At 42.8% G+C, this 27,887-nt stretch overlaps 1 protein-coding gene across 1 annotated transcript in view; it reads left to right on the top strand.

Moving 5' to 3' along the window:
* The window catches only part of SLC6A2 (solute carrier family 6 member 2), a 55,819-nt gene extending 28,786 nt beyond the window's left edge, over positions 1-27,033 (top strand). Inside the window, exons 6-15 of the mRNA XM_081924053.1 lie at positions 755-889; positions 4,282-4,385; positions 8,053-8,177; positions 9,987-10,099; positions 12,383-12,511; positions 13,080-13,179; positions 18,709-18,809; positions 23,414-23,581; positions 25,604-25,675; positions 26,809-27,033. Coding sequence (XP_081780179.1) covers positions 755-889; positions 4,282-4,385; positions 8,053-8,177; positions 9,987-10,099; positions 12,383-12,511; positions 13,080-13,179; positions 18,709-18,809; positions 23,414-23,581; positions 25,604-25,675; positions 26,809-26,832 — 1,071 coding nt within the window. The 3' untranslated portion in view covers positions 26,833-27,033. The remainder of the gene's footprint in view (positions 1-754; positions 890-4,281; positions 4,386-8,052; positions 8,178-9,986; positions 10,100-12,382; positions 12,512-13,079; positions 13,180-18,708; positions 18,810-23,413; positions 23,582-25,603; positions 25,676-26,808) is intronic.
* The last annotated feature ends 854 nt before the right edge of the window (positions 27,034-27,887 follow it).

The raw sequence follows: 27,887 nt of genomic DNA, 5'->3' as shown, positions 1-27,887 counted from the left end.
AAAGCAGAAGGGAGAAAGGAATGGGGAGCAAGACAACCTTGTCCTGATGTATATTTTGCTCTAGGAGGTTTAGTTTGGCCAGAATCAAACATACACTCCCAGAGTTGGCACTAATTACTGCTACGTGAGCCACCATAGCCACTAGAAGGCCATGAAAATTTGTGCCCTGGGCTTTTAAGACTCGTCTACCCATGTATTATCTGAAACCAAAGGGGCACATTGGTTGCCAGATGTCAATTCCCCCCCCCCCAGCTCTACTACCTTACTATACTGAAATGGAAAGATGCTGTTCAAATGGTTGGTTGCATTTCTTTTTTAACAACCAAAAAAGCAGTCAAAGAGAGAGGAGCATCTCTACCCCCATCGTTCAGCCAGGACACTGAGGTCCAGCTCCCAAAGGCCTTCTAGCGGTTCCCTCCCGGCGAGAAGTGAGGTTACAGGGAATGAGGCAGAGGGCCTTCTCGGTAGTGGCATCCATCCCTTGGAACGCCCTCTCATCGGATGTCAAGGAAATAAACAACTATCTGACTTTTAGAAAACATCTGAAGGCAGCCCTGTTTAGGGAAGTTTTATTGTGCTTTTAGTATTCTGTTGGGAGCCACTCAGAGTGGCTGGGGAGGCCCGGCCAGCTGGGTGGTATATACCGTAAGTAATAAATTGTTGTTGCTGTTGTTGTTGTTGTAGCAGTAGTAATGCTGTGTTTGCCATTCAAGAGACAGATCAATATTTTTTGTTGCTTGTCTTAACTTAATAGGTTGTATGGATAACAGCCACATTGCCTTACGTTGTTTTATCCGTACTGTTAATCCATGGACTGACATTGCCTGGTGCATATGATGGAATCAAAGCATACCTCAACATTGACTTTAGAAGATTAAAAGAAGCCACAGTGAGTGCTTGGTTTCAACCTTCTCATTTAACATTGAAAAGGAGATTACAGTAACAAACCAAGTTTGTTCATTCACATGCAGTTTCATTGGATAGAGAGATGTTTTTATGCCTCTTTCATAATAATAGAACAATTGGACATCCAACGAGGCTGAATGTTGACAGATAGAGGTCTGGTTAAATAAAGCACCTCTTCATATATTGCATGGTTAAGCAATGGAACTCACCCCCCCCCCCAGGAGGCAGTGATGACCACCATCTTGGGTAGATTTAAAAGAGTATTGGACAAGTTTGTGGATAAAGATATCAGTGGCTAGCAGCCATTATGCTTATGGTCCAATGTAGTAATGCTTCTGTACACCAGTTGCTGGAAATCACAGGTGGGAAGAGTTCTCTTGTGCTTGGGATCTGCTGGTCAGTTTCTCAGAGGCATCCGGGTGGCCACTGTGAGAAGAGGATGCTGAACTAGATGAGTCATTAGCCTGACCCAGCAGGCTCTTTTTATCTTCTTAATTAACAACAACAAAATTCAGTACACCATTAAGAGCTTTCCATGTGCACTCATGCTAAGTGATGCTAGGGAATTGCATCTGTTAAGGGTCATGTAGTTAACAGATGTGTTGTTTAGGTAATTCAAGATGAACCTCTGCCTTTTAGAACTGGGTGGCTTGGTGGACCTAAGTCACAGCTTTCTCTATTTGCTGTTCATTTCCAGGCCCAATTCAAGCTGCTTCATATTTGCTATTCTCTGGGGTTATCCCATATCTTCTCAAAGGTACCTGATACTGAACAATGAATCCCTGCGTCTGGAATGCCTACAGCAGGAAGTAGTAACCTCATTGGCTCCCCAGCAATGAATGAATTGCTGTCCTGCAGACATCTAGTGTCTCTTTCACAAAAGGAGCAGCAGTAGCTATCCAGTGAAATCTGAGATGCCAGGAAGAGTGTGTCTCCCTTCTTCATTGTTCTCTGTGAAGAGCTTCCTGCAAATACTTTAGTGTTTGTGGGTGCCCTGGTTGTTTTTCTCTTCCTCAGGCTATAAATCTGCCTATGATTGTTTGCCAGCAAGAATCATGCATTACCACAATGGTGTAGTAATGCTTGCAATGACGCAATGCTGAAGCTTAGAAGAAGAGACTGGCTGGCACCTCTTGGGAAAATATTTAGGAAACTTGAAGTAGTTTTGGGTAAACAGCTCTGCGTAGTACTAGTGCTGCTGAAGTCAACATATAGCACAAATGTAGACTGCAGCCTGCAGCTGTGGTGTACTTGGAATTAAAACAAAAACAACAGTTGGATTTATTTTTAAATGCATATGGCATGTGTCAGAGGTGAGAAATAAAAGAGTTTTAAGCTTAAACCATGCAGGAAGTAAATATATTGGTGTGGGGGGAATGGGAGGTCAGGGATCGGTTATGGTGGAACAAATTATCTGAATTAGATGTGGCTTAAGGTTGAAACAGGGACGTGGGTGGCGCTGTAGGTTAAACCACAGATCCTAGGACTTGCCGATCAGAAGGTCGGCGGTTCGAATCCCCGTGACGGGGTGAGCTCCCGTTGCTCGGTCCCTGCTCCTGCCAACCTAGCAGTTCGAAAGCACCTCAAAGTGCAAGTAGATAAATAGGTACCGCTCTGGCAGGAAGGTAAATGGCGTTTCCGTGCGCTGCTCTGGTTCGCCAGAAGCGGCTTAGTCATGCTGGCCACATGACTCGGAAGCTGTACGCCGGCTCCCTCAGCCAATAAAGCGAGATGAGCACCACAACCCCAGAGTCGGTCACAACTGGACCTAATGGTCAGGGTTGCCTTTACCTTTACCTTTAAGGTTGAATCAGATGTAATATCTGCCCATTGGAATGACTTTTTTTAAAAGTACAGACTGACATGTACATATAACATAGGCCCTAGGTTGGCATACCTGTGGGCCTCTGAATGTTGTTGGACTCCAGTTCACATCAGCTCCAGCCACCATGGCTAATGATAAGGGAAGATGGGAGCTGTAGTCAAGCAACCTCTGGAGAGATACAGTTTCCTTACCCCTCACCTAGGGCACAGTAATTGCTAGGTACATCGCGCTTGGTGTCAACCAGTAAAAATAAGAGCATAAGAAGAGCCTGCTGGATCGGGCCATAGGTCCATCTAACCATATAATCATACCAGCATCCTATTCTCACCCACAAGCAGGACCTGAGCACAAGAGCACTCTCCCCTCTTATGGTTTCTAGTATCTGATATTGAAAGGCATTTGCTGCCTGGAGGCAAAGCTAGTAGCCATTGATAGCCTTTTCCTCAATGAATTGTCTAATCCTCACTGGCCCTCACTGCCTCCTGTGGGAGGGAGTTCCATTGTCCCATAACTGTGTGCTGTGTGAAGAAGATATTTCATCTATCGATCAACGTTCAGCTTTATTGGATGTCCATGACTTCTCGTGTTGTGATTGTTTTGTATTACTCATTGCCTGAGTCCAGAGATCCTCTGCTTAAATTCTGTGTCACATATCCCCAGTCCTATAGCATTTTTATTGGTTACCTGTTTGTTTCCAGGTTCAGTTTTGAGTGCTGGTGCCAACTTTCCCATCCATTAATGGCCTAGAGTAGCCTTCACTGACATGGTGCCCTCCAGTTGTTTTCTATGCCAGCTCCCATCAGCCCCAGCCAGCACGGGGGAGTTTTCATCCAAATTGTCTCTCCTAGTGCAAAGATACATTAAGGACCATCTTCTCCCCCACTCAAACATGTCTAAACCTTAAGGGTGCACTTTCCAATGCAATACACAAACCTCAACACAGCTGCTATTTTAAATAACATGCTTCTCCGAATTTTGTAATGCAGTTGTCCAGCCAAGTAATGCATACAAAATGCATACGTTGGGGGCAAAGTGTTCACAAAAATGCATCTGTTAGTGGCAAAAATCACCCCGTTTGTAATTTAGGCAAATGCATACAAGCATATGCATATTAGAAGAAATTTGCACCAAAATGCCAATGAATTTTCATGAGGACTTCTTTTTTTTAAAAAAAAAAAATCATAATCATTAGCAAAGTGATTTGGAAGTGAACACTGGAAAAATGAGAAATGGAGACGAACTGAGAGTGACAGATTTGCCTATCAGTTTGCCCTCAGGAGGCCAGTTTTTCTCCTCTGCTAAATGCCACAGATGTGCCTGTCCCCTCTCCTTAAAATACTAAAGTAGGGCACCTGGGTTCAAATTCTTGCTCACCTATGCTTTCTGGATTTCAGCAGAGCTTTTCCCTATTTCTTAGTTTTAAATCCATGAAATGGATTCCCCCCCTCCCCAAACAAATTATATAATTGAAAATACAGTTGTTGTTGTTGTTGTTGTTGTTCAATTTTGCTATAATCCACAAACTACCTTCCTCTGTTCTCCTTATGCAGGTATGGATTGATGCAGCCACACAAATATTTTACTCCTTAGGGGCTGGGTTTGGGGTCTTAATTGCCTTTGCCAGCTACAATAGATTTGACAACAACTGCTACAGGTAAGCTACAATGCTGTAAACCTACTCATGTCCCTGTAATCAATTTTATTTGTTTAAATAGATGAGGAAAACATATTTTTGATTGTTTGACAATTTTATTTCCATGTATGTGTGTATGTTCTTAATAATAATGTACAGAGCCAGTCTACCTTTACATTCCACAAACTGAGGAAATCAGCAGGAAAAGGTCAAAACAGGGCCTTGGCTTGTGAGCTTCCTAGAGTTATGTGGCTCAGTGGTAGAATGCCTGCTTTGCATGCAGAAGCTCTAAGGGTCAAGCCTGACATCTCCAGGTAGGGCTGGGAGAGACCTCTGCTTGAAACCCTGGTGAGCCACATCACTCAGTGAAGACAATGCTAAGTTGGATGGACCAATGGGCTGACTCAGTATTAGTCAGCTTCCTATGTTTGCATGCATGTCTGTACAGTGCTGCCATAGTTCTGGAAAGAAGTTATTCATTCCTGAGGTTACTGAACTTAAGAACCTTACTGGACCCAGCTAGTCCAATATCTCATTTCCCACACCAGCCAATAAAAAGCCTATGCAAAGTCCAAAAGAGCAACCACTTTCTCCTAATGTTCTTCCCTCGTGACTGGTTTTGTAGGGGCATGCAGTCTCTCATTCTGGAAGGTATCACATCACTTAGAGACAGGAAACCTGTTAAAAGCTTAGCAGGGCTGAATAAATATCAAGATATTTGTGTGGCATCTAAGCCCCCGTTCCGTGACCAATAAGCACATGGCGCCTCTGTAGCCCATAGATTTGCAGCAAAATACTGGGCAAGGTTTCTTCTCTGTGTGATGGGCTTATGGGAAAAGGCTGGCCTATGAGCCCTTGCTGCAGAGGGGAGGGGAAAGCCTATATAAGGCTGCTTCCCCTGGATGTCACAGCCATTTTGCTTTGACAGCATCTCTCCCACCCTTGGGTTAGAGCCTTCACTGAGCAAATTTGGGTCATTGGTTGACAGGGCCAGAAATGATTTTCTCTCAACCTGATTGGCACTTGGTTGGGGTTTTTTTCACTTTTCCCTCAGTGAAATTACAGCTTTCTTTTGTTAAGCAGAAGAACATTGTTTGTATGAGGGCAGAAATGGCATTGGTCAGGATCAACATAGTATAGGGCTCCCCCATAAGGGGCCTGAGGGGAGTTTGGTATCTGCCTGGTTGGAATATGTATCCTGGTCCCGCAGTGAGACCTTGCTTGCTTGCACCACAGCAAGGTTCAACACTGGCTCACTCCTGTTGAACAGGTTTGGAGTGACCAAACCCTGCGGATCCATTCCATCAACATGGGGCTTGTGGAATGATGAACTGATCCTGGGACCCAATGCCATGCCAACCCTTGCCCTACCTGCTGCTGCCAATAAAGATTTGGCCTGATTTTATCTCATCACCGTTGTACAGTCTGGTTATTTTGTTGCTCTCATGGGTCACATAACACAGCTGCCTGGGCAAAAGTAATTAAATTTGGTAGCAGATGAGCCTCTGGTGGAAAAACATTCCACCTCTGGGGCTAAGCCTAATCTCTGATGGCAGTGGTACCTGGTGAAGGACTCAGATGATGCTCCTAGAAACAGCACATGCATATGTGGCAGTTGCTGGACCACAGTTCCCATAATCCCTGACCATTGCCCATATTGACTGAGGCAGAAAACATCTGGAGGGCCATAGGTTTCCCAATCTCATTTAGGATGGATAACTGCCCCAGAGTGGCTATGTGTAGTTCCCTCCCTCCATATAAGCATCCATATTTTCATGCATCCTCCAAACTGTTGTCAGTGCAAGAGATTTGAACCAGTGTGTCTGTTCCACTGAAGTAATGGTACATGTCTCTGCTAAGCCACAATGGCTACACACAATTGGAGGCAATTACGCTTCTGAATAGCAGTTGCTGGAAACTGCAGGACAGGAGAGGGCTCTTGTGCTCGAGTCCTGCTTGCGCGTTTCCCACAGGCATCTGGTTGGTGACTTTGAGAACAGGATGCTGGACTAGATGGGCCATTGGCCTGATCCACCAGACTCTTCATGTTCCGCGAAATTCACAATGCCGCAATGAAGCAAATAGTGGCTTTGGCAGTCTGCTATTTTGTTTGTTTCAGATTTGAACTGGGCTTTAGATTTCCAAGTAAGATGTTCCACTGTGACAATGAATGGGCATCATCTTGCAGCAGAAGCAACACCTGCAATCACATGCAGTTATCCAAATGACAACCATCTGCTTTTTTTTTTTTTTTGCAATTAGATTACTATTAACCAATCACTAGGAAGCATGCCTTTAAAATGAGAGAGAGAGAACCGTTTCCTGCATAATTGCTTTTACCCTGTAATCTGAGTAAATTTGCCATGAAACATCTAAAACAGAGTGGGGGTGCCACCCCACCCTGGATAAAAACTGCTTGAGGCGATATTCAGTATTGCATTAAATTCTTCAAAGATTAATAATCCTGTCTTCCGCTCTATGGCTCGTGTCATTCACTCTTTTCCATATATATAGCCTTTAGAATTGATGCAGGGAAAGTGGTCCCCTGATGGACTCCAACTTCCACCAGCCCCAGCCACAATAGGAAATGGTCAGGGGTGATGGGAGTTGTGGTCCAGCAACATCTGGTGGGCCACAGGTTTGCCACCTCCGCTCTCAAACAATGTTTGGTCCTGAGACCATTTCAATGTATATTATTCTGGGGGTAAGGCAGTAATGACAAGGAGCCTGAGGAGACAGTTGTGTTGGCCACATGGCCTGCCCTCTGCCCTCTCCTTGGGTGATGCTGTAGGATGTTGGCCTATTGCCATTCTCACCACCTTCTGTTTCTGGAATTGGCAGGTGGAACCATTTTGCCCTTTGCCTCAGTTAACCAAATGTATTGAGATGTCCCTGCTCTTTCCCCTTCATTTATCCTCCTCACAACAACCTTGTAAGGTAGAATAAACTGATGGGGACTGGTTGTCCCACAGTCACCCAATGGTGGGGCTGTGCTGAAAACCTGCCTCACAATTTCTCAAAAGTTTTCTTCCCCCATGAAAGCACCTTCTGTTTCTTTCTGCTTCATCTGCAGGGCATTTCAAAATTTCTTTAGAATCATTAAACTCTACAAGTCTGGCATCTATCTATCCATCTATCCATCTATCATCTATCTATATCTCCAGTGGCCTCCTTGAAAGCGAGGAAAGCTCTCTACCCATGAGCTTTTCATTAAAGTTTCCTTTTCCCTTTGATAAAGACATTTTCAGTACAGCACTACTGAGTGATCTTTTGAGCCTGAGTAGGAATTTGAACACATGTCACCTGGCTCATCATCTTAACACTTTAACCACTATGCCGAAGTGGTGTGGAGATCTCTTGAGATTTCTTTTCACTCGGACAAGGCCCATTGACTCTACCTGAGCCTTCTGTTCCTGACACTCGGAGTATTAACACACTGACACTAGTCCACTCAAAATTGCAATCTACCACAAGTTGTCACCTCAAAACAGATGCTTTGGTCAGCAGAATTTGATGATCTGGGTGTAAATTTATGCTGGGTGGTAGCCTTAAAAAACAGTAGTCAAATTGTATACAGTACTTCAAATTTGTGCTTAGCTCTACTCAAATGACATTGCATGAGGTTCTTAACTGGGTTTGGCACTGGGATCTGCTTGCTGCCTTTTCATCATCTCCTGATTTCTCCTAGGGATGCGCTGATGACCAGTACAATCAATTGTGTCACTAGCTTCATCTCTGGATTTGCCATTTTTTCTATACTGGGCTACATGGCACATGTATACAAAGTCAAAATTCAAGATGTGGCCACCGAAGGTAAGAATGCATCTGCACACTTTCCTCGTTTCAAACTACATAAACCTATGCACCTCTCCTTTTTAGTTGAAAATGCCACATGACAGAATACAGCCAATGAATCTGAATGTTGCAGAATTCAGGACAGATAAATGACTCATCAACACAGTTTGAAATGTGTTGTAAAGTGCAGTATACAAGCGTGACATTGGATGGCAACAGTGAGTTATGTAAAATTCAATGTATTTTTCAAAACGGTGGTTTTTTTAAAAGCATTTTCACAGCATTTTTTATATGTGTGTAGATTCTACCAAAGAAAGCCCTTCTACACACAATGCATGGTTAATCTATGGAACTCACTCCCACAGAAGGCAGTGATGGCCACCAACTTGAATGGCTTTAGAATTAGGATTATATCATGGAAGAGAAGGCTATCAGTGGCTGATAGCCATCATGGCTATGCTCTACCTCCATAGCTGGAGGCAGCAATGTTACTGAATAATAGTTTCTGGAGACCACAAGATGGGATGGTGCTACTTGTGCTTTGGTTTTGCTTGTGAGTTTCCCACAGGAATTTGGGTGGCCACATTGAGAACCAGATACTGGACTAGATGAGCCATTGGCTTCAATTAGCTGGCTCTTCCTGTGTTTTTAAACGTGCTACCAGCAATACCAGATTGGGTCCATTACTGTGTTTATACCGCATTGACCACACTGCCACCTCACTCCTCCTCCTCCTCTCTCTCTTGGTAAGTGACAGTGACCCACCTACCCGTAAAATATAGCAATGGTATGCTGTTATACAGTATGTATAGTCTGGTAAGCCTGCTGGTTGAAAGAATAAAGTATTGTAAGGTTTATTACTGCAAGCAAAGAAAGCCACTCTGAGTACAAGATTGCATGTGGAGGCATGTGGTTCACAAAAAATAAGACCTAACACTAACTAACTGGAGGAGGAGGAAGAAGGAAGCAAAGCCTCAGAATAAATGATCTACAGATAGTTACTTGTAGGCAAGTTATTCTTCCCTCATCGATTCCATCTTGTCTTTCTGTTTATTCTACCCCCCACAACTGGTCGCGGTAACCAGCTTCACTCCCAACGTGAAGCACATGTCTAGGCTCCAAAGTACAATTTCTGGCTAATGTTTGTGTGTTCCCTCTGGTATTTATTTCCCTGATCTATATGCAATGTCTATGTATTTGTGCCATTGACAAAACCACTTCTGCACCACCTTGAAGCAGTACTTTTCTTCTTTTTCTCCTCTAGATTTTCACTTCTGGCCTATGTGCCTCTCTCAGTCTTCTGAGTTGCATGCTGTGAAATGAGTGTGGTCTAATCCTGCAGAACTGGAAAGGTTTCTCTGTCTCAGAAATGTTTTAAGAAAAGACTGGTTATTTTCAAGGCTTGCTTGTTTCCTTATTCATTTTATAGGGAATAATATTTTACTGTATTACTTGATGTTCTTATGCCAGGTGACAGTGTTGCTACCTATAACAAACATGAAAACAGACAATCTTTTCTTAACACATTTTGGGCCCAAAGCAGAAGCCTTTCCAGGCAGGATTAGGCCACATACATTATGTTGCAAGCTGTGCAAGCAGCACTATAGTGACACCTGCTGACATATTACAAGCATTACAATGCAACATACATATATAACTTTTCAGCCAAGGGTTGGGTGGGGGGGGAGAAGGGAAGCAACTGAATTAGAGACAGTATTAAAGAAGGCTCTCTAACCAAGGCATAACCAACCAATATTAAATATAAATATAAAATCTTGCCTTAAAGTTGTGCAATTAGGAAACTATTTTTCTTTCCTTCTTCCTCAGGAGCTGGATTAGTTTTCATCATTTATCCAGAAGCTATTTCAACCCTTAAAGGATCAACTTTTTGGGCAATAGTGTTTTTCATAATGCTGCTTTCACTGGGTATTGACAGTTCTGTAAGTATATGTTATTTTTCATTTGCAACATTCTTTATTCACACACATATATGAATGTCACTCCCACACTGCTGCTCCATTTATGTAAGAGGTCCCACAGCAGAGATCATTCAGTTTTTAACTTAAGGGTTAATTCTGTTATCAGTAAGCCAGGCCAACCAAGATGGTGGTGGAGAAGGAGGTTTGCTTAGCTAGCAAGCAGAGCAGCATGAAGTTTGCTGCTTTAGCACACTCTCTGTAGTTCTGGGGGAGCTTTCCTCTGTGTGGTTAGTTGAATATCTCTCTGCTATGTACAAGGTCTGAAATAAGAAAGACAAAACCCCTATGTTCTGTTCTCAAATCACGCACTGTTTTTGTTTAGCTGCCTCAGTAAAGTTTTACCAGGATTTCATTTCTATCTGGATTCAGCCTGTGTTTACGGCTGGTGCTTGAACAATAATAGTTAAATGAATCTCAGTCATTTCATCATGGATTTCAGTGACCTAAATGTAATTTCACAATCAGATCCCTCAACGTCTGTTACCATATTAAGAGAGCTTTAGAGAAGGGGAACCAGTGGCGTGGGGGAACTTTCATAAGTGTCTGTCTTTACTTTCTTTAACTGGGATTAAGTGGCTTGCTGAAACTTCAGACTTGCCCCATACATTCAGAGCACTCTAACTGCACTCAGTCCTTCTTGTTCTTGATGCTGGAGTGGCATCAAGATTTCTATATTTAAATCAAGAGTGAGTTCACTTCTGGGAAAAACAAACAGAGCCTTCAAACTACAGTAGGGTGACTGACTGACTGTGATGCTCAGGGGTGCCGTTCTATCACCTTCAGGAGGAATAAAAGCTTGAAAGACACCAGTCATTTATCAGGAGGAAGCAAAAGACCCAATATGTGTCAGCATAAGGTAGAAAGTGGAAGTTGTGTCGGGGCCTGTGCTATGGGTGCTGTGCACCCACCCAAAAAAATTGTGGATGTCTGGGCCCCCAAGACACCCTATAGTTGGTACCTGTGCTCCCCTCATGAGGTTTCCAGCAACTAGTAATCAGAAGCATTACCGCATCTGACTGTAGAAGTAGAGCAGGCATAGGCAAACTCGGCTCTCCAGATGTTTTGGGACCTACAGTTTCCATCATCCCTGACCACTAGTCCTGTTAGCTAGGGATCATGGGAGTTGTAGCCCCAAAACATCTGGAGGGCAGAGTTTGCCTATGCCTGAAGTAGAGCATAGCCATTGTGGCTAGCCTTCTCCTTCATGAATTTGTCCAACCCTATTTTAAAGGCATTCAAGTTGGTCGCTATGACAGTGCCCCTCCCCCATGGCAGGGAGTGCCATACTTTAATTACTGTATGTATAAATATATTATTATTATTATTATTATTAGTGCTGCATGGAGAAGTAGTTTTGTTTACATGTCCAAAATCATTCCTATGAGGAGATGTTGGCTATAGAGAGTGGTTGCTGTTGTTCCCTCTCATTTTACTAGCTCTTGGATCATGATGAAACTAATTGGTAATAGGTTCAAGACAGGCCCCCTCCCCCCCAAAAAAAGGAAAAAAGGAAAAACTTGCACAACAGATAATTGACTTGCGAAATTCAATCACACAGGATGTGGCATTTGGTTATACACTTAATAGGTTTTCTTAGCGAGGGCTAGTTAAATTCATGAAGGATTGGTCTGTCCATTGTCATTAGATGTCATATGGAACCTCTAATGTCTGGATACAAGATATCTTTGATTACCAGATGTTTGTGGCAAACAGCAGAAAATAGCCATCTCCCATTTTGCTCATCTGATGAGTTTCCCTTGCCCGATTTGACTCTCAAGGTGGCTCCAGAATTAGAGAAAGAAGCCAGATTTGGTGGATCTTGAATCATGGAAAGCTGCCTTATACTGAGTCAGATCATTAATCTATCTATTTCAGTATTGTCTATACTAATTCTGAGTGGCTCTCCAGGATTCTTGGAGCTGTGGTTTCTTAAGGGTGCCAATAGTTGCTAGGCGACCCCTATTCCCTTGCCAGAGCTACAATTTCAGAATGGTTTAACAATCAATTCCTTTTCACAGAGAACTCTGGGAATCTTACTCAGAGTAGACCCACTGAAATAAATGATCCTAAGTTAGCCATGTCCATTTACTTCTAGGTCTACTCTGTGTAGGACTAGCATTGGATGCCACCCTTGGAGTAATTAATTTATACCAGTTTTTTTAAAAATAAAATAAAATGGGAAAAGGTTAAATGATAAAGCATTTTTGCTAACCTGCAATTTTCTTATTTTCTATTTCTTTTTAGATGGGTGGCATGGAAGCTGTCATCACCGGCTTAGCAGATGATTTCCACATCCTAAAAAGACATAGAAAACTTTTCACATTTGGGGTCTCCTTTGGCACCTTCCTCGTTGCTCTCTTTTGCATAACAAATGTAAGTGTCCCTTTGGGAAGTCTGTGCCTATTCTTGGGCAACAACTCAAGTGACTACCAAGTGGATAGCTGCCAATCCTTCCATCAAATTTTGTGTCGGGGAGTTAACTATTTGGCACAATGGCCAGAAACTGCTGCCGATCCAATACATAGATGATAGAGAAAATCCTGTTGTCTTATGCTCCAGTGAGAGATTCAAATTACAGAATTAAAAATTAGTAATGTATTTATTGCACTTATATCCCCCTCTCCCCCACCCCCGGAGTTCAAGTTGATGTTCTTTACTTATCATTCCCCATGACAGAACTGTTTCTTTTAAATCTGTCTCTTCCTACTTTTACTCTGCATGATTGGTCAACAGCCTGCAGGATGATAACCCAATGGTCTGTCCATCACAGACACCAGGTTAGCGGGGGGAAATGGTTCGTATTGAGTCAGACTCTCCTAGGACTGAAGTAGATTGGTTACATGGGTTGTCAAGCAAATTAGATCCCATCCAATCAGAGCTTTGAGTGTTCGAGTATTTCTGGGCTGCTTGCTTTATTGGCTGCTTTCTTCTTGTTACTTAGGGTGGAATCTACATACTGACTCTGTTGGACACATTTGCTGCTGGGACGTCCATCTTGTTTGCTGTTTTAATAGAAGCCATTGGCGTCTCCTGGTTTTATGGTGAGCCAGCGGTGGGGGAGGATTGTTCCAATTGTTTATGACTGCAACCAGTCAGAGTAAACTGCAGTGTTTCCCCCCAAAGTAATTGCTACAGTAACATCATAGTAGTTTAGAGAAAGGGAATGTGGATGAACAAGAATCAAAGAAGAAGAGACAAAGGGACTATCTTGACCAGCATTCTTTTTCCACTGGGGCCAACCAAATTCCTATGAGAAGCCCAAAGCAGGGCATGAATGCTGTAGCTGTCTCCTGCAGATGAACCTCAGCAGGTATGTGCTGAGTGAAGAAGTCCTTCCTTTTGGCTGTCCTGAATCTCCCACCATTCAGCTTCATTGAATGGCTCAGGTTCCAGTATTACAGGGGGAGGGGGACAAATCTACATCCTAATTAAAAACACATCTCATGAAAACTCGCCAGAAATTTAGTGAAGATTTCTCCTGATCATCATACTTTTTGTGTGCAGTTTTGACTAATGTGCATATTTCGCCCGCTGTTTTCCCTAACATAATGCGTTTCTGTATGTTGTTTTCAGTTGCTGATTTTTATGCACATTTCACCTCTGACATATGCATTTTGGTAAACGCTGTTTGATTGGAAAACTAAACTGAAAAATTCTAAGAAGTGCAAACTTCGAGAGACAGCTGTGTTTCAGTTCTCATACAGTTTTGAAAAGTGCATGTTAAGGAGGTTCACTATTAAATGCAAGCTGAATTGAATTTCTCCTCCATCCCTAGCCCTGCAATGTATGACATCAGGCTGCAGCTCATGGGATCAGTGTGACTGCCTATTGAACAAAAGTCTCCATTCCCATATACTAGAATATGCACGTGAAAGGCATGTTATGGCCTTTCTCCTCGACATCTAGTTTTCAATAGGCTGTTTTTTCATATGCATTTTATGTTATATACAAATCAATATAATATTGTGAGCCTCCCATCAGCCTTATGCAATAGTCCAGTCCAAACGGAAGTGTTTCTTTTTTCTTTGACGTCTTCATCTGCTGTCTATCAGACAGAGACCAAAACATCAGGTCAAAGACTCCCTTTATTTACACACTCAGCTCAGCTTTTTGAGATTAGTTGCAATTCAACATCAGAGAACAGAGCTTTGCCCTCTGATGCTTTCTGTATGTCAAATAGCCAAAGGACATAAACACAGACCAGTGGAGTAAAGGAGACACAGAGAGATTAATTTCCCCCCTCTTTCCCACTGTGTAGACGATCATAACACTGCCAGCCAGCCAGATGTCTCTCCTCCTTCTCCTGCAAATGAAAATGAATGCGTTTAGATAACCTGGGCTTGAAAAGCTTGCCGAAGCTGTATTTATTATAACAGCTCTTTAGAGAGTTTACTAAACACAGCAGGGCAACCTGGGGGGAAATGGCTTTTTAATCACACATGCGCCTGCCAAGAGGTAAGAGCGAGGAAGCTTCTGACCAACTACTACCTTGAAGGCTGGGAGCACGGCGTTAATTATGCCCTCAATTACACTGTTCCCATCATGCTGTATAAATGCATGTGATTGCAGGGCAGCTCAAGCTCTGCTAGGACAGCGTTCCTTGGGGAGAGGGTTGGATAGTTAAACCACAGTCAGTCCCTCTTCCCAAGAATCTCTGGGGATTGTAGCAAGCTGCAAGCAGAGTAGGGCTCTCCTGAAAACTCTCAGTACCCTTAACAAACTACAGTCTCCAGGAGTATTTGAAGGAAGCCATGGCTGTTAAAGTGGAATCATATGCTTTAAATGTAATGTGCCTAAGACTGGATCCCTCTTTCTTTCTTTCTTTCTTTCTTTCTTTCTTTCTTTCTTTCTTTCTTTCTTTCTTTCTTTCTTTCTTTCGAGTGGGGAACCTAGTACCATCGACAAGTTGTTGCATGACAATTCCCTTCAGTCCCAATGGTCAGAGATAGAAAGTTATAGAATCATAGCGTCTGAAGGGAGCCCGAGGATCATCTTGTCCCACCTCCTGCAATTCATGGGAGCAAAGATCCAACAACATCTGGAGGATTGCCTCTTCCCTATCCCTGTTTAAAAAGGTTTGCATCAGTGGAGGTGCTCCCTAGCCTAGTCTGAGCCACGAGACCCTTCCCCGCCTTTTTGCTAAATTTCTTCTCTTCATTGCTCTTTCAAAATTATCTCCCATTCTGTTGAAACAGGAGGTCCGGAACTGAGAACGCTCCACATTATTGCCGTCACGGAATGAAGTCCACCCCCACACCACCACCCTTCCTTTTTTCTCTGGTCATAGCCAGGTGTCTTAAATGGTTTTCTTATGAACTTTCCTCCCTTTGTTCTTACCATTCTTCTCCCTCATCAAACGCCTCTGCCTGGTCACACACATTCTCATCTTTCAGTTCTTCTGCCAAAGACCTCCTAAGTGCTTTGGCAACTCCAAAAGCGCATTGAGGACACAATCATCCAAACAAGATGATGCGGGTTGTTGCATGCTCCCTCACCCCTTTCCCCATCTGCATTAAAAGGCCTGTAACCAGGTTCATGGAAGTAATTCTTCATGCACCATATCATTTCAAACTGTCCCTATAAAAAGCTCGACTTTAATCAACACCTTCCATACAGATTGCATTTCTTCTTCATCTCTTTGACTCACTTGTTAATCCTCCAGATTCTTTCCTCTTTGATTCAGCTGTCTCCTCTTCAGTATAACGGACAACATAGCTTCAGTCCTCTCAAAGTTGAAACAAGGTCAACGTTTGTTGTGTGAAATTCATCCTATGCCTTCTGCTTTGCTGCTTATAAACGGGCCTCTACTCTCCTTGCATAAGTTTAAAGGCTGGGATGTGACTGAGGTTACGGCATATCTGTTGGAGTTTGCTGATCAAAGAATATGACATTAACAACATCCCTATCTTCTTTGGACTCAGAAGTTATTTACTCCAACTGAACTCGGATTTACTGGTCTTTTAGAATAGCTTCCTTTTGATTGAGGTTCATGTCATTGAATCTCTGCAATTAGCCAGACTCTGTTCATTTCTTAGAACTATTTCTTTCCTAATTACTACCATTCTTCCTTCTCTTGCTCATATCCCCTTCCCTTTGGAAGTTCTACACACAAAGGTCAATTCCTGGTGTATCCAGGTCAGACTGGGAAAACCTCCTGCCTGAAACCTTGGAGAGCTGCTGCCTGCCAGTGTAAACAGTGCTGAGCTTGATGGACCAATGGTTTGACTCAGTATAGGCAGCTTCCTATGCTCCTATTCAAATTTACTGCTGCACATAGCTCAGTGGTAGAGCACACATTTTGTATTCTAAAGATCTCAGGTTCAAGCCCTGGTATCTCAAGATAGCGCTGGGAGAGACCCCTGCCTGAAATAATGAAAGGCCCTCCTTATCATACAGACAATAAAGGTAAAGGGACCTCTGACCATTATGTCCAGTCATGACCGACTCTGGGGTTGCGGCACTCATCTCGCTTTACTGGCTGAGGGAGCCGGCGTACAGCTTCCGGGTCATGTGGCCAGCATGACTAAACCGCTTCTGGCAAACCAGAGCAGCACACTGAAACGCCATTTACCTTCCCACCGGAGTGGTACCACTTTGACATGCTTTTGAACTACTAGGTTGGCAGGAGCAGGGACCGAGCAAAGGGAGCTCACCCCCTTGCGGGGATTCAAACCGCCAACCTTCTGATCGGCAAGTCCTAGGCTCTGTGGTTTAACCCACAGTGCCACCCGCGTCCCTATTATATAGACAATTTTGTTGTTGTTGTTTAGTCGTTTAGTCGTGTCCGACTCTTTGTGACCCCATGGACCAGAGCACGCCAGGCACTTCTGTCTTCCACTGCCTCCCGCAGTTTGGTCATATAGACAATACACTGATCTAAATGGACTAGCTGTCTGACTCAGTGAATAAGGCTTCTTCCTATATTCCTGTGTTCAATGGAGTTTAAAAGATGTCTAGTAGAATAGACCAGTGGTCTGGCTGGGTAGAAGGCAGCTCCCTACATTAGACCAGGGTCATGACTCAGTGGTGAAGCATCTTCTATGCCTGCAGAGTTCAATTTCCAGGTGGGTCAGCTGCCTAAAACTCTGTACAGTTACTACCAGTCAATGTAGACAGATATATGATCAGCTATAGAAGGTAGAAGGCTGATTCCCCCCTGTGGATCAGTATGAGGGGAGACTTTCAAGTCAACTGTTTCAGGAAGCTAAGAGATGATTTTTGTTGTTGACACATTGCTCTGTAAAACATAATTTATTATGGCTGTAGGGAATGTTAAAATTGATCATTGGTTAAATCTGGCATGGCTCTGTCCACCTACTATCTTCGGAGTTGATCTCTCTCTCTCTCTCTCTCTCTCTCTCTCTCTCTCTCTCTCTCTCTCTCTCTCTCACACACACACACACACACACACACACACACCAGCCATCCCCTTCTTTCAATGCCCAGTTGCCTTATTGACCAGCCAAAAACTCTGTTTAGCTGAAAGGCGCACTTGACATTTTAGCACCAGCCAAAGGAAGTTTTTCTGAAATGTTTTGATGACAGCTTAAGCTATACCTGTGTCAGTTTATGTGGGGAAGGAATGACTGCATGTAAGAGTTTTTACAAAGAATGATTCCAAATAAGAATTTGTTATTACATGGATAAACTGTGGTGTTTACAAATTGAGTGGATATTCTTATATGTTTGACTGTCATTTTGGGCTACAAAGGGATTTTAGGGAGGGGCAAAATGTGCACATGTTTCCTTCTGGTTCTCTGGCATTATTTTCCCTCTTCCCTGCTTTAGTTCCATTTTCCTGGGATGGCTTCTTCCTGAAAAAGAGGCACATGGGAGAACCCAGATACCATGGGCAACTTTAGGGGTTAGACTAGATGACCCTGGGGGTCCCTTCCAACTCTCCAATTCTATGATTCTAACATTAGGAACTTGGTGCTGTTATGGTGCTGCATTGCAGATGTTGCTGCTTGATACCTTTCCCTTTTTGGAGAACTTCTAGAAAATCATAAAAAGAAGTGACTTTTTTGCCATTGCAAAATGGAAAAATGTGCCCATTTCAGCAGAACCCTAACTAGATTTGCTAATTAACATTGTAAATAATGGTACCTTGTTTTTAAAAACCCTCATACTAACAGATGTTAGGAAAAGTTTTGTAGAATTAAGGGACTTTGCTTACAACAATTGAGCTGAATTAGGGTTTTAGAGAGGACAAACCTTTGCTGTGATTTGCTACTTGACAGCATTCCAAATGTATGAAACCTTACCAGAGCTTAGTCCCCCCCCCCCGAGTTCCTGGGGCTTACTCCCAAATAAGCACACACAGGAACTGCAGCAAATTGCTTAAATCTCATTGGATTCAGTGACTTCAAAATGACAGTCATTTGGCCATCATTTCATAGAGCACCATCCTTTTGATGATGCCACAGAACATGAGTCATATTTGAACAGCTTATCAGCTTTAAGTGGTATGGCAAGCAAGTAGTGTGAACATCAAGCATTGCAGTGGCTGTTGTTGTCAAATGTATCCATGCGCTGTCTGCTTCTGTCTTATATTTGTGGTCAACCTTCAGGTGTGGACAGGTTCAGTGAAGACATCCAGCAAATGATGGGCTTCAAACCAGGCCTCTACTGGAGACTTTGTTGGAAATTCGTGAGCCCTGCTTTTTTATTGGTAAGCCTTTCAGGTGTTTTAATAGGAATTATAGAGCATGTGAATCTATGGCAGGCATAGCCAAAGCAGTGCCTTTCCGCATGATGTTGGGCTTCAGCTCCCATCAGCCTTATCTGACATGACCAATGGTGACAGAAGCTATAGTCCAGTAGCAACGTATGAAGGGAACCACATTGACTACTCCTGTGACATGGTTTGCTCCCCTGCCTCTTCTGGTATAGATCAAAAATGTGGGTCCTGGCCCAGACATGTTCATGTCTAAGAAACCTACAATCAGGTACAGTAGCGATGAGCATGCTAGCTTCCATGAACTGGAGGGTGACCGTATAAAATGGGGAGCCTTTGCTGTTCATACAGACTTCCTGTGTGGTGTAGTACCCTAGAAAATACTGTATTTTTCCATGTATAAGTCTAGGAATGTAAAGCACCATAGAAAAATAAAATAAGCATTAATATTAATCATAGAGTTGTAAAGTTGGAAGGCACACCAAGAGTCGTCTAGAGCAACCCTCTGTGATACAGGAATCACAGCTAATAACTGGCTAATCAAGAAAGTTTAAGCAGCTGCAAAGGCCAGGCAGCATAAAAAAATAGTGTTCAAAAGATGCCTGAAAGTCAAAAGCAAGATGCCTGCTGCATCTCTGCTGCAAGAGTATTTCAAAGCAAGGGACCAGTGATACTAAAAGCCCCACTTCTCATTGAAGCTAGTCAGGACTCTGTGATATTGGAGATAGCTAACTGTGCTCCTCTGGATGATGTCAGTGATCAGGCTGGGATGTAAGAGCTCAGGCATCCTGGACCCAAGCTGTTTAGGGCTTTGTATAGTAATACAAGAGCTCTGAACCTTCCCTGGTAGCATCAAACAGACAGTGCAGATGTTTTAGCGAGGAGGGGGGGTCACATGCTGGTCAGATGCCTGCACCCGCCAGCCATCTGCAGTATCAAAAACCTTCTTCTGCGTTTGAATCTCCCTTGACCTTGGACACCTTCAACTTGAAATTGCTCTGCACAGTTCTACTGAAAGGAGTGGGGCTTCAGAACAGCACGTGTTAATGGATTTTGTACAAGAAATAGATTGTTCCATAGGTGCAGGAACATGAAGATTAATGGGAAAGAGTGATCAGTAACTGGACTGTTGTTGAATGGAAGTTTCACAGTTTTGTTTGTGGGTCTGGTTTTGTTGATTTATTTTCAATCTTCAGCTGCTGCAAAGGTGCTGGTGGTGGGAAATAGAATCTGAAAATGAGATATTTGTTTATTAATTCTAAAGGGGGGGAAACAGTAAGCCGTTTGGCGTCATTTAAATTTTTTAATACATGGAAGATGTTTCTGCTTGGAACACTCACAACCCACTTTTGTTAACATTTCCCTTTTTAATTTCCCACCCAAAATCTGAAGATCCCCACTCCACTACTTCTAATCATGGGACTCTATAAGACCATTAAGTGCATCTTTTTCAAATGAAATATAAATAAATAACAGATGTGTCCCACCTTTCTGGGCTCTTTGCTCTCATAAGATTTGAAGAAAATGAAAACACACATACTATCTAATTACAGTGATGAGCAGCAGATGGTTTCTTTTTTTTCTTTTTAATTGGAAACAAAAAAAAAGAGCAGATCAACCCAAAACGTCTTTAATTTTTTTATTCCAGATGTCAAGTGAAGTGAGTGTGAATGTAGTAAATATATATATTAAGGATAAATGTGCTTTCAAATGCTAGTGGCGGGAGAATTGCAACCTGATGTGGAAAAGGGGTGGGGGAGGGAGACTGGAAAAATGAGGGAAACTGAAATTGAGAAATTTGTCTATTTCTAGTCCACAGTAGCTTCCTGGAAGCAAATCTCTTGCTTTAGTGTAAAGATGGAGTTGGGTAAGTTTAGGCTGGAGAAAAGAAGCCTGAGAGGTAATATGAAAACCATCTTCAAATACCTGAAGGGCTGTCACATGAAAGATGGAACAAGTTTGTTTTCTCCTTCTCCAGATGGTAGGACTGTCAGGTTTGCATTTATTGGTACAGGAAGTATTGGTTTAAAGTGTAGAGATCTTTCCTATTCTAATTAATTCAAGAAGGTTCTAGAAACTTCTCTGTATGAGACAAGCTGGTGCAAACTGGAAGTTTCTAGCTAACAATCAAGCTTCTATCCTGTCTGGAAACAAGCAGAAGGTTCCTGATGTTTGGGTTATTCCTTCAGAGAAGCTGAACAGCTGGTTCAAGCTGGTTTTGTTAACTATTTCTGTCAAGGTCATGCTGACTATAATAATAGGCCAGAAGGAGCCTAGGTTTCACTTTCTGTCTCTCTTTCCTTCTGGTGTGGTGGTCTGTATATAGTGTTAAGGTTTTAGTCTTTTTTAAAGTTTAAGTTAAGTCTGCTGCAACTTGATTTCTTATGGACTGTGATAATCCTGAAGACTTGGATTTGTGACCGTTATGTTCATTTGCCTTCAGTAGTAAAAACTCTGCTGGATGAAGTTGATTGCCTATGGCTTATTTTTGGGGAACCCTGTACCGTGTTTAATTTTTTACTCTGCTAACTATACGTTGGAGTCTGCTCTGGATCAATATGGAGCAGAATCATGGCAAGGACCTGAACCAATGGGTTCAAATGACAGGAAAGAAGATTCTAGCTAAACATTAGGAAGAACTTTCTGATGGTAAAAGCTGTTCAACAGTGGAATGGACCACCTCAGAAAGTGGTGGGTTGGCCTTCACTGGAGGTTTTTAAACAGAGGTTGAATGGCCATCTGTCAAGGACTCTTTAGCTGTGACTCCTGCTTTGCAGTGTGTTGGACTAGGTGAGGATACCTTCCAACTTTATGATTCTATTCTTCAACATCCATCTTTTACCGGGTTATGGCAGTGGTGTTTTTGTTTGCTTGCTTGTTTTCTGTTCCAAAGATGGCATGCTATCAGCAAAGACTATAAACTCAGGCTGAAGCCTCTTCTCCGACATCTAATGCCCTTAATTTGATGTTTGAGCGACAAGCCTAATAGCTAACATTATAGGCAAATCAAAACCCTTTCGGGCTTTTCTTCTGTGACAAGATTTAACTTGACACTCAATATTAAACAATGAGGTGCATCGGGTCTTGTCCCCTTTCTGAGGTTGCCATTTGCACTCATTCTGTTAAGTTTGATAGCTGAGAATGCCACAGTCGACAAGCACATGGTGAGGCTAGACAGCAGAAGCAACTGGAATTTTGGGATGAGAGAAGACACTGAGTTTTTGGATTGTGATACAGACAAATGGGCTCCCACTACAACATTGGTGTGCCTAGGCCAGGGGACATGCAAAGCTCCTCCTTCTCAGGTAGAAGACTGTTCGGGGCAAGTCAATGGGTAGGCACCTTCACATATCAATATGGCGTAGTGGTTAGAGTGTCAGACTAACAGCTTGGGGACCAGGGTTTAAATCTCTGCTCAGCCATGAATTTCACTGGGTCTCCTTGGGCCATTCACTGCCTCCTCTCAGCCTAATCTACCACACAGAGTGGTTGTGAGGACAAAATGGGGAAGAGAACCATTTACAGTACACCACCTTGAGTGCTGGGGGGGGGGGAGGTATATGAATGTATTAAATATATAAAATAAACATCTGTACACCCCTTTGTCCACCCCCCTTTCCAGCCACTTTATTCCACTCCTCCCCTTCACTGGGTTTGACACTAGTCTTTTCTTACATATTTCACTTTCCTGTCCTTAAAATCATGCATGTGTATATACTGTTCCTCTGTAGACAGGGTAATGCCCAGCTGTGAGTCAATTGCAAAGCCAATTCTCTAAGGTGATTCTATCATATTACTTTTCAAGTGGAAGCATTTATAGGAAGTTTGATAAGCCGCTTGGTGACTAATGTAAGTGCCAAGAATTATTGTGTGGTCACTAATATGATTGCAGATAAATATTGTATGTTTATTTTACACTAAACCAGTCATCTTCAAATTACAAAATAAGCTTCAGAGTTCTACAGCAGCCTTTGCTAATTTTGCGTCCACAAATCTTCTTGGATGACAACTCTCATCCTCTCCACCCAGCAGGGCCAATGGACAAGTGAGGACAGGAGTTGTCATCCAATAAGATCTGGAAATCCAAGGTTGGGGAAAGATTCAGAGGATGGAGGTAACCATAAAGACTACCTCCTTCCCTGCAGACCCTCCTGGGTGCTGAGAATGGCAGAGAAGGCCCTCTTGGTTGTTCCATTGCCCTCAGAAGCATGGGTGGTGGCGGACTGCAAGAGGGCATTCTCTGTGGAAGCCCCTAAGTTGTGGGACTCCCTCCCCACAGAGGTGTGTCTGACACCTTCATTACACAGCTTTCATCATATACTGAGGATACACCACTTTAGCCTGGCTTTTGATATTTGAGAGATAAATATCTTAGGACCCACCTTATTTCTGTGATTGTAAATTCTTCTAAAATGTTTTTAACATTGTGCTTTAATTGTTGTAAGCTGCCTTGGGACCTTAGGGTCAAGAGTGGCTTGTTGTTGTTGTTGTTGTTGTTATTCTGAGGAGACACCTGAAGAGTCTCCTTGGTTTCATCTTGGAATAAACATATGGTTAAAAGGAAATTGATCATAACTTTCTCCTCTTATTTCCCACAGTTTGTGGTAATAGCCAGCATTGTCACTTTTAAACCTCTGACCTACGATGAGTATGTCTTCCCACCCTGGGCCAACTCTGTCGGATGGGGAATAGCATTGTCATCAATGATCCTTGTGCCTGCGTATGCCCTCTATAAATTATTGAAGGCGCGAGGGACCTTTAAACAAGTGAGTGGCCAAGCAGTGAAATGTCATGGAAATGTTCTTTGTGAAATGAAAATCGCCAGTATTAAGCTAAGAGTTTGCTTTCTTTAATTCCACAAACACTTTTGCAGATAGGTGACCTTTTGGAAGCAGCTTTTAAGTAATTTGCCATTTCAAGAAGGGATTTAGGACTCTTTTTCTACTTCCTGTTCTGGAAGTTTGGAAGCTAAAACACCCCAGGACCTGACCTATTAAAGGACAAACTAGGCATGAGAGCCATCATCTCGTTTTCTAGCACGATGATAGCCAATTTGGTGCCCTGCAGGTGCTGTTGGACTCCATTTCCCATCAGCCCCAGTCAGTGTAGCCAATAGGCAAGGATGATGTGAGTTGTAGTCTAGAGGGCACCCTGTTGGCTCTGCTAGCAACTTGTTCTTAACTTCAAAACATCTGCAAAGATTAGATTAAGGAGTGGAATTGGTTGAGCATTTCTTTTATGCCATTTCTATTATTTGAAATTTGCTCCGTGAATGTGCCGGGACTAATAGAAGCTTCAGACTGGGAGGGATGTGATTCCAATCAGAAAAAAACAGTGTTGGGGAGAACCATTAACACCCCCACCCCAAGTGCATCCCTGCGTGACTGTTTTGGCATTAAGTGTTATATCAGTGAATAAAACGTGATAATAATGTATAGAAGCAAAATATAATGGGGAAGCTTTTAAGATACACTTCCTTCCCTTGGATGTGAAAATAAATTCTATTACAGAAAATGAGTTATAGGAAATTCTTCCACACACCAGATGTGAAAATAAATGGGGGAAACCCTTCTCTGCAGTTTTTTCACACTTAAGTTGTTAATGGAGGCGAATCACTTGCAAAGTAATGGGAATGTGGCTTGAGCAAAAGAGGTCAAGGCTGGGACAGATGAGGTGACAGTGACACTCCTTTTCCAAATTTAAATCCCAGCTGTTAGTTCAAAACTCTCTCTGTAGACCAGTGATGGCAAAGGGTTCTAGTTCAGTGCTAGAGCATCAGCCTTGCATGCAGGCCCCTCCAGGTACAATCCCCCAGGTAAGGATGGAGGGAAGCCCTATCTGAAACTCTGCAGAGCCACTGGCAGTCAGTGTTGACAATTCTGAGCTAGATGGACCAACTGTCTGACTCGGTATAAAACAGCTTTCTATGTTCCTAACCTGTGGCTCTCCTGACATTGCTGGACTACAACTCCCATCACCCTGACCTGACCATGCTGGCAAAGTCTGATGAGAGTTGCAGTCCAACAACATTTGGTGGGTGGGCACAGGTTAACCAGCACTGGTATAAGGATACAGAACCCAAAATTTATCATATTTGGTTTATCTATACTTTCAAAAAGAGAGCCTTGGTTTCTATGGTGAAAAAATGTCTCCCATTATTCTGCATTGCAATTGCACTGTGCTCGCTTCCCAATTACCATCCCTAAACTGTGCAGAATTAAGTTTTGTGATCATATTAATTTTCCTGTCACTGCCATGGGAAAGCCTTCTCAGTGCTGTCACGTTCACTTTAGATGCGCTTCAGCCTTTCAGTAAGAAAGCATGAAGGCACAATTTTCCCTCTCTTGCTTTTCACTTCCCAGCATCTTCTATTGCAAAGCTGGTTCAAAGAAGGTTATGTTATTTGCCACTAAGCTTTCTGTGTCCCACTCCTGCCTTTTGTTTAAGGCAGTGTTTCCCAACCTTGGGCCTCCAGCTGTTTTTGAACTACAATTCCCATCATCCCTGACCACTGGTCTTGCTAGCTAGGGATGATGGGAGTTGTAGTCCAAAAACAGCTGGAGGCCCAAGGTTGGGAAACACTGGTTTAAGGTGCTGTGGTGTCACAGAATCCTCACATGCAGCCAAAGATGTCTGTGTAACTTGTGATGTGTTTACTCCCGCGCTAACTAAAGTGTGTTTTTATTACTAAAAATAAAAATAGAAGTCAAGAGCTTTATTCCGTCATCAATATGCAAGTATAATTTTCCTTAAAGTGATTCTTCTCCTCTGCCTGTGCTCCTTTGTAGAGACTAGCATATTGCATCACACCTAAGAATGAACACCATCTTGTAGCAGAAGGGAATGTGCGGCAGTATAAGGTTTGTATTCTTCTCTGAACTTTATTCATTTGTAAGTGTACATTCCTTGAAAAGATGTAGAGTGGTACCTCGGGTTACATACGCTTCAGCTTACACACTCCGCTAACCCAGAAATAGTGCTTCAGGATAAGAACAGAAATCGGGCTCCGGCAGCACGACAGCAGCAGGAGGCCCCGTTAGTTAAAGTGGTGCTTCAGGTTAAGAACAGTTTCAGGTTAAGAACGGACCTCCAGAATGAATTAAGTACCTGAGGTATCACTGTACAGGGTAATAATGTACATCAAACAGGAATATATGAATCACAAACGTGTATATGTGTACAGGTGTATATATATATATATATATATATATATATATATATATATATATATATATATATATATATATATATATGCTTTCGTAGATTTTCACGGGTACAGGAATGCAGGTTTTGGTGTCCTCGGGTGTCTTCCCGTGTAAAAGTTGGGGTGTCTAGGCGACGTTTCGACGAGGTCTCACTCGTCATCTTCAGGCTGGTGCTTTCGGCTTCTTGTTACTGGAACAGAGCAGGATCTCAGTGTTTGAGTTCCTATAAATACTGTTGAGGGGGTGTGGTGTATAGCCTCCAATGTTCTGGGCAGAGAGGAAGTTCCCAGGCTAGTGTGCATACACACACACACACACACACACACACACACAGACCAAACTGATATTTTGATTCTGAGCCATTGTATAAAAGTTTTATTAGAAAGAAAGCTCCTTGGATTTATGTAGAGCAGGGTAGCCAATGTGGTCGCTTCCAGCTGTTGGAGGACTACAACTCCCATCATCCCTACCACAGGCCATGCTTCCTGGGACTGATGGGAGTAGGTGTCCCACAACATTTGGACATCCTGATATAGTGGGATCCATGTCATTCTTGCAAAAAGCAGTTTGGACCTTTTTGCTGAGAAGCTTTCCAAACCCAAAGAAATTTGTAGTTCATAGGCTGTACTTTTATATTTATTGCTCACTAGCCTTCTCTTCAGGTTTTAGCCCCGTGAAGTGTGCAGGGGAGGGAGGTCTTCATTATTGTTTTTGCTAGAATTTAGCAATACCATTAACAACATCACCATAGTATTCAGACAAATCTTTTCTTCTTTTTCCCCTTGCAGTTCCAGCATTGGCTATCTATATGATGATTAAGAAAAGGAAAGCCAGTACCTTATAAAGATAAATTGGGAATACCTGTGAAGTCAGTGACAAAGCTCTCAATCATGCTTGGTCCTGGCAGGCTGGCACACTCCGAAGAGTATCTCCAGCTTTCTTTGGGCGAAGATTCATCATTCACATCCTATCACACAATCATTCAGTTTGTCAAATGAACTTCCCAGACCATTCATTGGTTTTTGTTTAAGGTTTACAGGGTGGGTGGGGATTAACATATAAGTTCTCAGTGTGCTGATCTTGATCCTGACCAAAGGAGTCATCTTTGCTAATGACTGAAGCAAAATTGGGGGAGGGGGAGGGAGATAAAAATCAGTATTCAGCTAAAGGTTGTCTTATCTGGGGGCAGAAAGGTCAACAACATATTTCAAATGCTTGTTTCAAAGGGAGAAAATGGGAAGGTGCCTTATTCCAAGTCAGATCATTGATCCATCTAACTCAATAGGGTTTCAGTTAGGAGATATTCCCAACCCTACCTGGAGACTCCATGGATTGAACCTGGGACCTTTGCATGGAAAGTAGGTGCTCTGCCCCTGAGCCTCTGCCTTCTCCCTTTAAAGTATGTCTGGCATTGGTCTGACTAGACAAAATTCTAGTCTCTGAAACAGGTATGTCCATCTGCAAATCAACATTTGATTGTGAAATCATAGACCCCAGTCCCACTGTCAAATTGCTCTTAGCATCAAGATGTCTCCCCCTCCCATGTTTGGTCAAGTGGGTGACTTGCTTAGGTAGTACTTTGGAACACTCCCTTGTCATTTCTGGTGCGATACTTTTCTAAACAAAGGTGGTTGTCTTAGTTGCACATATCTGCCTTTCCTGGAAAGTGGCCAGAGTTGGAATTAGGTTCCAAGCTCTTGAGGCCAAATGGCAGAGAATCTTTGTGTGTGTGTGTGTGTGTGTGTGTGTGTGTGTGTGTGTGTGTGTGACTGGGCAAAATCATTCCCTAGTAGTTCCTGTGTTTTCTACACAAGTGGAAGTGGAGGACCAGAGAGAGAGAGAAAGAGAGAGAGAAGTAATCAAATAC

The sequence above is a fragment of the Podarcis melisellensis genome, assembly GCF_964234715.1.
Source record: "Podarcis melisellensis genome assembly, chromosome: 8".
NCBI classification, from domain to species: Eukaryota; Metazoa; Chordata; class Lepidosauria; order Squamata; family Lacertidae; genus Podarcis; species Podarcis melisellensis.
Note: the sequence above shows the minus strand (reverse complement) of the source record. Positions and strands in the feature narration are given on the sequence as shown.